Raw genomic sequence first — 11,093 nt, 5'->3', positions numbered from 1 at the left:
TGTGGTATCTTATTTGGATAATATACATAGAAATTCACCTTTCTTCCATCCTTCATCATTTGAGGTCATTTTAATTGTATTTGCAGGGTCCTTGGCAAAACAATTATTACCACACTTTATTAGGTACACTTTATTGTTGATCAGGAATTTTTTATCCTTATATTTTAAACTTCCATCTTAAATGATATACTCAGATATCAATTAGTCAATAAACATTTATTAAATACCTAATATATACCAGGCACTTAAATAAGCCCTGGAAATACAAAAAAAGTAAAAGGCAGTCTCAGTCTAGGAGGCAGAGAAGAGGAGGGGAAATTCCAGGTAGAGAAACCTGCCACATCATGGGATAGAGTTTCCAATTTGAAGAACATCACTTCACTGTATCACAGAGAACATGGAGGTGAGTAAGGTGTAAGCAGGCTGTAGATGTAGAGATCAGGTTCTGAAAGGCTCTAAGTACCCAAAACAGAAGATTTGAGATCATATCCTGAAGGTGATAGAGATCAACTGGCGTTTATTGAGTATATTTAAAGAGGTGACATGGTAAGACTTGTGCTTTAAAAAATCTTTTTGACTGCTGACTGGATTTGGGTTGGAAAGACTTGTTTCAGGGAGGTTGGCCAGCAGCCTCTTGCCATAGACCAAGGATAGGATGATGCGGGCCTGTACCAGAGTGATGGCAGTATTGGAGAAGAGAAGAGGGTGTATGTGAGGTGTCATAATGAAGGTGTATGTGAGATGGTATAAATTATCTTCATAATCTACAGAACTTGGCAACAGATTGGATATGGGGGAGTATGAGAGAATGAGGAGTCAAGGATCACATCTATGTTGTAAGCTGGAGAAAACTTCTTACCCATCTATTTATTTCTCAAGTTGTGTTCTATACTCTAAACTTTATTTTTAGTAGGAAGGAGTGAGGGAAACACAGTCTATCCAGGTGTACCCAGGATTCTTACCCAGGATTTCCTAATGAAGTATCATTTATGCCCATGTGAATCATTAGAAGGGACTAATCCATGTCAATAAGTCTTCGCAGATTCTTTGCTATGTATTGGATAAAAGCAAACTTTTCTATTGCTTATATCAGACCAAAATTAGCTATCTCAATATTTATGAGAATGAATAAACCACTACTACTAAACACCTTTGACTCTGTTTTCTTCTGCCACTCTGTACTAACAATGTTTGAAGGACAATCTGTTTCTTCCTCCTCTGAACATTCTTCACCTTTCACTTTAGGAAAAATCTCACATATTTTTCTCTATTTCACTATCTTTTCCCATCCTTTTCTCCTCTGAATAATATTTTTTTTACACTCCAACATCCCAATCTTTTAAACTTTTAAAAATAATTTGTGGATGCTTATATGTTGAACATAAGAACCTGGCAAGAGTTTAATTAGTGAATTATCACCTTTCAATAATTTCACATCCCCACTTGCTTGCTTTATTCTCAACAATTCAATAGCAACACTCCACCTCTTCTTCAGCCTCACACAAAACATCCTCATAATTTACCAATTTTTCCCACTCACCAATCCACTCTATCAATTTTAGTTTAGTCTTTAAAGTTCCACTTCCCTATACTACTTAGTTTGCTTTGTCTTGCCAACTGCCTTCTTATTTTCCTTTCTTTATCTTCCATTTCAGGTTCTGAAGTAATTTGTAAAGTCCTTTTCAATAGCATAAACCCTCATTATTCTAATATATTTTTTTCTCTTCCACATATAGATGGAGCCACAAAATCACAGAATTGGAGAGTTGGAAGACTTCAAATACAACCTGCCAAGGTATCCAGTAAATGATCATATGACTTCCTAAAAATTACCTCTGCCAGGGATTTCATTATATCCTAAGGCAGACATTCCTATTTGGAAAAGTTTTAATTAATATTATTCTACTCCCCTCCCCCCCCCCCGATACTCCTTGTAGCTATGGAGAAAGTTAATCACACTGTAACTGAATTCATTCTGATGGGTTTTACCACAGACCCCGTGATGCAGCTTTGTGGTGTTCCTTCTAATTTATTGCATAACTGTGGTGGGGAATATTTCTCTGTTTATGTTAATTTGTCCAGAATCCTGGTTCTACACAAACATGTATTTCTTCATTGGGAAACTGTCTTTTCTGGCTCTCTGGCTCTCCACTGTTTGTACTCCTAAAATAATGTTGACATGACTCTGAGGAAAAGAGTATTTCCTTTGCCAGTTGTATAGCTCAGTTCTTCTTCTCAGCTGGGCTGGCATATAATGAATATTGTCTGTTGGCCACCATGGCATATGGCCGTTATGTGGCCATATGTAACCCCTTGCTTTACTCTGTGGCCTTGTCCCAGAGACTTTGCATCCAGCTGGTGGTTGGTCCCTACACTGTTGGATTCATGAACACCATGACACATACTACAGCTACTTTCCGTCTCTCCTTCTGTGGTCCTAATGTCATCAATCACTTCTTCTGTGACATATCTCCCCTGCTGTCCCTTGTATGTGCTGATACCAGCCTTAACAAGTCGTTGGTTTTCATTGTGGCTGGAGCTGTTGGAGTATTCAGTGGTGTGAGCATCCTTGTTTCCTTTATCTATATTCTCACAGTCATCCTCAGGATCTGTTCTGCAGAAGGGAGACGGAAAGCCTTCTCTACCTGTTCATCCCATCTTACCGCTGTCGCCATCTTGTATGGAACCCTCTTTTTCATCTATGTGAGACCTGGGGCTATTTTCTCTCTGGATCTTAACAAAGTTGTCTCTGTGTTTTATACTGCAGTGATCCCTATGTTGAACCCCGTAATCTATAGCCTGAGGAATAAGGAGGTCAAAGATGCCTTCCACAGGACAATTGCTAAAAGGAAGTTTTGTGGTAGCAATTAAATTTTTTTCAAGGAGAGGAAATGGAATAAGTTCTTCCTCAGGTTGCATGAGTTCTATTATGTTACATATGTTTCCAGAATTCTAGGATAATAAACTTTATTCCTGTATTTTCAAGCTTCTTATGCATCTTCTTTTCCATGGAAAATAATTTCACAGGAACACATTATTCTATCAATCTATTTATCTATATTTTTTTACAGGGCAGTTGGGATTAAGTGACTTGCCCAAGGTCATATGGCTAGTAAATGTGTCAAGTGTCTGATGCCGGGTTTGAACTCAGGTCCTCCTGACTCCAGGGCCGGTGCTCTATTCACTGCGCCACCTAGCTGCCCCTGTCAATCTAATTTATCTACTCTACCTTCACCATATACTGACTTTTCCTTCAGGAGAGTTTGTTTTATTGGAATCTTTTTTCTGCATATATACATATGCATAGATACAAACATATACACATGTGTATGTGTTTATATATATATATATGCACACATATGTGTGTTTGTGGATACCCACACTACATTAAAACATCAATGATAGCTACTGCTGTTATTGGCTATCCAAAAATGATTTTTATACTGCCTCATTGCAATTGGGCTCCCCAAATGTGGTATGATTTGGTTAATAAATGTTCCTCTTCCTACTGGGAAAACATGGAAAATTATAGCATGGTATAGTTCTTACATATCCTTGAATATCTGTCAGCTAGAATCACTGGGCATTTGACCAATTCCTATCTTGGGTTCTGGAATACTATTGTGATTCTGAGAGAGGCCAGAGGTCTCAATGTGTAGCACAACTTGTTACCTAAAGTGACTAGTAATCTAAAGCATATCTTTGAAAATGGTTTATTTCTGGGTTCCCATCCCATAGGGGACTTAGATTTTCTTAACAAAATTCCAAGGGCTTTATGTAGTGCCTCCAGTTTTATCGATAAGACAATGAACTTAGTGAATCAATCCACCAATCAACATGATGCTTGTGGTGATGTGGATAGGTGGATTGATTCATTGATTAGCTTAGAGGAGCCTGTGAGGTTAGCTGAGGGAATAGGACCCGGTGGTAGTTGGGAGATACACTATATCCATTATATAAATTAAGAAACTCAGTGTCAGAGAAATGAAATGACAAAATCATTTTCTTAGCATGAGTCCAGGGGGTTTTCCTGGCAAAATACTCGCATGCTTTTCCATTTCTTTCTCCAGTGTGCTCCATTTTACAGATGAGGAACTGAGGCAATTAGGGCTTAAGTGATTTGCCCAGAGTCATATAGCTAGTAAGTGTCTGAGACTGTGAACCTGGATCTTCCTGCCTCCAGGCCTGGTGCTCCATCTACTGTTCAACCCAACTGCCCCACGTGCTGCAGGAATCTCTAAAACCAACATGTCTAAAATAGAACCCATTCTTTCCTCATTGTCCCCTCCTGAAATGATCTTTTTTTCCAAACATTTCTATTCCTTTTGAGGTTGCTACTATTCTCCAGTCTTTTAAGTTTACAATCTGTATCCAATGAGCTGCCAAACTTTTGTTCTTTCTATCTTATAATTTCTTACATCCTGACCCCTTATTTCTACTCACTTAACTACCAGTCCAGTTCAGGCTCTCAACATCTCTCACCTAGAATATTGATATAGCCTTTCAATTAGTCCCCCTGCCTCAAATCTCTTCACAGGCAATCCACTGCCTATACAACTACCAATCTGATTTTCCTAAAGTACCAATCTGACCATGTTACTTTCCAATATAACAAGTATGAGAAACTTCCCATTACTTCTAGTATCAAATGAAACTCTATCAAGCATTTAACACTCATCAGAACCTGATCTCTTTCCTTCTTTTCAGCCTTTTTACAGATTGCTCTCCTCTATTCACACTATATCCTTGCCATTCTGTTTTATGCTTCCACATGAACTTCTATCTCCTGCCACCATATAGCATATACATGTGTGGTCTCCACTGTTAGAATGTAAACTCTTATAGACATGGATTAATTCACTTTTGTCTTTGTGTCCCCATGGCTTATCATGGTGCTTGATGCATAGTAGGTGCTTATTTAGCATGTGTTGTTTGAATGACTGAGCCAACCTTCACTTGGAGAACTTCACAGAAGGGGCACTCATCACCTCTCATTCAAGGTGGGGTCATTTTTCACTATTCAGACTTTGTTGTTGTTTCCTCCCTTTTATGTAGAGCCTAGACTTCCTCTGTAGCTTCTTTCCAGAGCTGCTAGTTCATCTCCACAGAGCCAAACAAAATGAATCTAATGAAGACATCTATTATTCTATCTTGTACTGCTCTCTTTCCAACTCTCAAGAGTTTTTCTTTTTTTTTTTTCTTCTCCATCTTGGACTTGGAAAAATATCAGTTTTTTAATGCCTCCTTAGTGGCCTGGTTCATGCATGTTCCGCCAAGGTGTTGCAGATACTCAGTGATACTTGGTGAGAAGTCACAAAAGTCATTGCTTTGATTAAGAAGGGATTCAAGGACCATTGTCTTACTCAAGGAAATAGAAAGATACCTCAGAAGAAAACATCTAAGAATTTAATTCTCTCTGGACTTGTTTAAAGTGTGAATTATAGTGAAGTCTTTTTAATTATTTTCCCCTTTGTTAATACTCTGATTCCCAAGAAAGGAGTCCTTGAGGGATATAGGCTCCTGCAGAGAAACAAACAAACAATAATAAGCATGATGTAAGTAGACTGAACTAGGCAAATTCTTGGAAAGAATGCACTTTTACCTTCTAAATGGGGTAGGAAGATTCCACAATGAAAGTGAATGAGAATAAAACCAAAGACTACTGGGAAATAATACCACCTCTGTGAGCCACAGTGGTGCAGAAGAGAGGTAGAGGAGGAAGGGTGAGGTGAGACAAAGAACACAGAGAAACAAAACATTGGATACTACATTCTGATTGTCATCTGGTTTTTTTATACCTCTACAATTAAAACAAAAGGATTTTCAGAAAATGTAAGTTGAGTCATTTGTAATCCACTCTATCACTACCACCATTTTTTTTTAAAAGTCTCATTTTTCATTGGAAAAAGAAGCAATTTGTAAAGAAGTTCCTCTCCCGTTCCCCCACCCCCACCCCAAGTAGGACATTCAAAGGAAGAGTAAGACAACCTGGTTTGTTTGTCTTATAGATTATAATCTTTCATCAGGGATTTTGAAGATGACTACAGCCTAGAGTTTGAGATGGCCATTGGCCAACATGTTGAGTTCAACCAATTCAACTACTGGTTCATTTCTTTTCTGATGCTCTATGAGCTAGGACTGTTCAGAAAGGGAAAAAAAAAGTCCTTCTGAACTTATGGGAAGTATAATGGAGCAGAGAGAATTTAAAATGGAACTACAGATGTGTGAGGTGAGAACAGTTGAAAGACTTGTTATCTGAGAAAATAGAGAATTTATTTACTTTAAATGACAAAAATTATTATCTTTTCCCTTCCTCTCAGTCAAACAAGCAGCGTTATCTTCCTTCCCTTCAAAAATGTCAATATTAATGGATCTTTTATCTTATAGCCATGGGCTTTCCCTTCAAGGGGAAAAAGTTCATCCTCAATTTCTCATTTTATCCTATGTAGGAAGAATCACAAAAACACATTCAGTTTTCTGCGGTTATATATTTAAAAGTAGATGCTTCATTAAGATTGTTTTAAGGCAAAAAATATTCTCTAGCTTGGGGTATGGATTTTGTTAAAATATATGTTTTAAGCTGTGAATACCAGTTCTTACTAAAGAAACTCATAAAATCCAGTGATTTCCTTCTCTATTGGGTTTACCATATGTAAAAGGGGAAAATATGAGATTTTTCTCCAAGAATCGGCCCTTTTAGAGCAGGCAGGAAATAATTGTTTCCTCCACAGGACATCCTAAGACACAGGTCTTACAGTAGAAATATTGGCATCCTTGTTAGGAGTTTGGTTAATGTGAATTGTTAGGAGAGTGCCTTGGGAGATTAGTGGTCACCTAGAGGGACACCAATTGACTAAATTACATTCAACTGAGTATGAATTAAGTTCTACCTTAATTTTCTTTTTGAGAGGTAAGTGGGCTGGGGTCTGGCAGTATGGGTAGGGTGGAGGTAGAATTACAATAAACCATTGTTTTGTTCAGTTTCCTCAGCTAAACAATTTTGTCTAATCTTTCAAATGTGTACATGTATGTTTTCTATCATTTTTAGCTTTGTGGATTAGAATAAGGAAATGAAGTTGTCTTAATATTTTAATTTGTCTCATTGCTCTGAATTTTTTCTTCTTTCAACCCATTCTCCCTATGGGTATCAATCTGATATCCCTAAAACTTGTTATTCTTCTATGCAAAAATCTTCAGGAACTTACTATTGCCTTAAGTAAAAAAAATCAAAATTCTCAGTATGGCATTTATAGGCTAGCATAATTTTTTTCCAGTCTTCATATATATGTGTCTATATGTATAGATATAGATATATATACATATATACAATTCATATATATTCATTTATACGCATCTAAATGTATATTGGAAGGATTAGATTATGTAAGGCATTAAATGACAAAAACTACAGATATCAGAAAAGTGTATACATCAAATTTGTCACCTGAGCATTGCTTTGAAATAAGCTAGGGACTCCACAAAGGAATGTAGAAATCCATTGGAGGTAAACAGGGCAAGTACTGCAGACCAGGACTGCTAGTCATGCAAAGCCCCAGAGGTAGAAGAAAAGTGTGGCATATGAAGGATAACTATGAATCCAATGTGAAGGGAAGGGTATACGTGGGATATATATGTATATGTACATCTATGTGTACATACACATATATGTTTGTATATATGAAAATGCATATATGTGTTTACACTTACAAACATATAAATGCATATGTCCTAGTTTTTATACTTTCTCACCCTCACAATTATTTCATATTAATTTATGTATTTGGTGTATTTTATTTACCTGTTCATATGCTTTAGTCACAGTGCAGCTAGGTGGCAGGGTAGATAAAGCAGTATGTCTGTTGTCAGAAAGATCTGAGTTCAAATGCAACCTCAGACATTTACTAACTGATGCTGGCAAATTATTTAAACCCTCGATGTCGCAGTTTCCTCGAGTGTAAAATGAGGGTAATAATAGCACCTGCCTTTCAGCATTTTGATTGCCGTACAATGGGATAAAATCTATACAGTGCTCAGCACAGTACATGACACATGAGTGTTTAATAAAAGCTTTCCCTCCTCCCTCTATCCAAAGTGGGGGTTACAAATGTAAACTTTTTAAATAGAGATTCCATTTTTGTAATTGTATTGTACTAGAGCTTAGTATTGGGGCTTGCACAGAGTAGGCATTTAATATGTTTGTTGAATTGATTTGGTGTTATACATGTGGGTTATGTATAAATGTTTATGTGTGTTTATATGTGTATGTGTCTGTGTGTGTAGACATGTTGAATTACCAGTCCAGGATTGAAGAAAGAATCACTTAGCAATGAATCAGGTCTCTGTTTTTAGCTTTTGAAAATTATTATCACTTGCTAGCTTAGGGATGACCTTGTGCCCAAATTCTCATAGTCAGTACTGAAAAAGATTGATTAAACTAAACTCCTTGAAATACAAGAGTCATGTTGCTCCCTGCTCAAGAAACTCTGGCGGCTCTCTAGGGTCAAATTCAGACTTGGTTAGCTTTTAGAGTCCATCATAATTTATGTCCAACAGATCTTTCCATAATTTTTGCATATAACTTTCATTCCCTATGTCTCCATCAGACTCACCCCTACCAGAGCTTAGATCAGGCTTGGGAATACAAGTACTGGAAAATCATTGTTGACCAACTACTAGATCTTTCCAATACACTACCTTCTATCTTATATTCAGAGGTCTTTGTACACACAGGCTGTGCCTCATGCATGGAGTAAACTTCTCATCTCTGTTTCATGGAATCTCTAGCTTCCTTAATGGATCAGTCCAAGTGCCACTTCCTTGAAGAAATTCATCCCGATCCCCCTTTTATGCTAGCACCCTATTCCCCCAATTACATTGAACCTGTTTTGTATCTATTTTGAATGAATGAATGTAGAAATTTGACTGTATATAAATTCTCATGTATTTTTATTAAAGAAAGCACTAATGATAGCATTGGTTTGTGGAAAATAAAACAAAAACAAGCTCTCATTGCATGTATCAATGGATGAATTGAGAAAAAGATTACCTAAAATGTGAATTGTTCATTTGGAAATCAAAAGACCTAAGACTGTTTTTTCTTTACTTTCTCATTTACTGTAGTTGTATCTTACAACAAAACATTTAAATATCAGTCTCATTATCTATAAAATAGGAATAATAGCACCCACTTTGTCTTATGCTATTGTTGGGAGGGTCAGGTGGGATAATGAAGATGAAAGCAATTTGAAATCTACAAAATCAAATAGAAATTTCAGGTTATTATAGTACTATGATATTTCTGATAATGATAGGGAAAGAACTAGTGATTCCAAGGTGATATGGAAGTCACAGATGAGGAAACTCCTCCTACCAATTCAGAGAAGGTTCTGACTTAAAGTCTTAGAGAGTTTTCTAGAACACTGTTAAGTTCTTGCTCAAGTTCAGTGACTTGCCAAGGGTCACACATCCAGTATGTGTCAGACTCAGCAGTTGAACTCATGTTTTCCAGACTTTAACAACAGCTATCTGTTATGCCATTTGACATTTCTTCTTATAATAGTAGTTAATAATATCAGAAAATGAATGAAATGCATTGCCAACAGAAGGGTATCTGGCATCCTAGCAATTTAATTGTCCCTTCTCTCACTGGCGTTTGGGTCAGTGTACAGAAATGAATATTCATGTTTGAAGGCATCAATTCCAAATATATTGTCTTTTTGTCTTTTCCTCAGCAGAGACCACCAGGAATAAATGGCCAATGGAAACTACAGCAGGGTCACCGAGTTCATTTTTGTTGGTTTGAAGTATCATCCTAAGCTGCAAGTAGCCCTCTTTGTGCTGTTTCTGTTCTTTTATCTCTTCAATCTGACAGGCAACCTGGGAATGATCTTCCTTATCCGAATTGATGCCCGCCTTCATACTCCCATGTATTTTTTTCTCAGTCACCTATCATTTGTGGACATCAGTTTCTCTTCTGTGGTGGCCCCCAAGATGTTGAGAGACTTCTTTGAGGAGAGAAAGACCATCTCTTTTCTGGGCTGTGCTTTGCAGCAATGGTTTTTCGGGTTTTTTGTGGCCACAGAGTGCTTCCTCTTGGCATCTATGGCCTATGACCGCTATGTGGCCATCTGTAACCCCCTTCTTTATTCTGTGGCCATGTCTCAGAGACTCTGCATCCAGCTTGTGTCTGGCCCCTATGCTGCAGGTTTCACAAGCACTATGACGCACACCACTGCTGCTTTCCGTCTCCCCTTCTGTGGCCCAAATGTCATCAATCATTTCTTTTGTGACATCTCACCTCTCTTTACTCTCATCTGCGCGGACATATCGGTCAACAAGATTGTACTTTTTGTCATGGCTGGGTCAGTGTTGGTATTCAGTGGTCTGATCATCATTGTATCCTATATCTACATACTCACAGCTATCCTCAGAATCCGTTCTGCTGAGGGGAGAAGCAAAGCGTTTTCTACCTGCTCCTCCCACCTGACTGCCGTCAGCATCCTTTATGGGACCCTCTTCTTCATCTATGTGAGGCCCAGCGCTAGCTTCTCCCTGGACCTCAACAAGGTGGTGTCTGTGTTCTACACAGCAGTGATCCCCATGTTGAATCCCCTTATTTATAGTTTGAGGAACAAAGAAGTCAAAGAAGCCATTCACAGGACCATTGCTAAAATCAAGTTTTGTGTCAGTAATTAAATTCTTCCCTAGAATGAGTAATGGGATATAGTCTTAGCAAGATTGGGCATGCTCTTACAAGTGCATTGCATAATTCTTGTCATTCTGGGGCACTTGGCATCTTTCTATATCTTGCAGTATCCACCTCATCCTTTGTTCCTCCCTAATATTAAAAAAACCCATATCCTTTTTTGTCTGCTTTTTCTTATGCAGCATAGCTAATGTGGGAAATGTTTTTCCATGATTTCACATTTATAATTTGTATAAAACTGCCTTCTCAAAGCAGGAAGAGGAGAGAAATGGAGGAAGAGAATTTAAAACTCAAAATTTTTAAAATGAATAGTCAATATTTTGTTTACATTTGAGAAAATATTAAAATAAAATGGAATTTTGACTAAGAAATGTGTACCCTTATCCTA

The 11,093-nt window shown here is 37.6% G+C and overlaps 1 protein-coding gene and 1 pseudogene across 1 annotated transcript; both read left to right on the top strand.

Annotated features, from left to right (window-relative positions):
* The first annotated feature begins 1,939 nt into the window (after nt 1-1,939).
* LOC138163634 (olfactory receptor 5G9-like) lies at nt 1,940-2,871 on the top strand (annotated as a pseudogene).
* A 6,879-nt stretch (nt 2,872-9,750) lies between these two features.
* LOC138163633 (olfactory receptor 5G9-like) lies at nt 9,751-10,695 on the top strand. Its single transcript, XM_069091070.1, has one exon. It carries the CDS (start codon nt 9,751-9,753, stop codon nt 10,693-10,695), a length of 945 nt encoding a protein of 314 aa, XP_068947171.1.
* Nucleotides 10,696-11,093: the final 398 nt, after the last annotated feature.

This window comes from Petaurus breviceps, unplaced genomic scaffold (genome assembly GCF_028583685.1).
Source record: "Petaurus breviceps papuanus isolate PSGF00001 unplaced genomic scaffold, PetGlider_PUasm1.0 188, whole genome shotgun sequence".
Taxonomy (NCBI): domain Eukaryota; kingdom Metazoa; phylum Chordata; class Mammalia; order Diprotodontia; family Petauridae; genus Petaurus; species Petaurus breviceps.
This window is presented reverse-complemented; position numbering and strand designations above follow the sequence as displayed.

What these genes read in the sequence shown, in the direction of transcription:
- LOC138163633 (XM_069091070.1), top strand. Translation starts at nt 9,751, where the DNA reads ATGGCCAATGGAAACTACAGCAGGGTCACCGAGTTCATTTTTGTTGGT.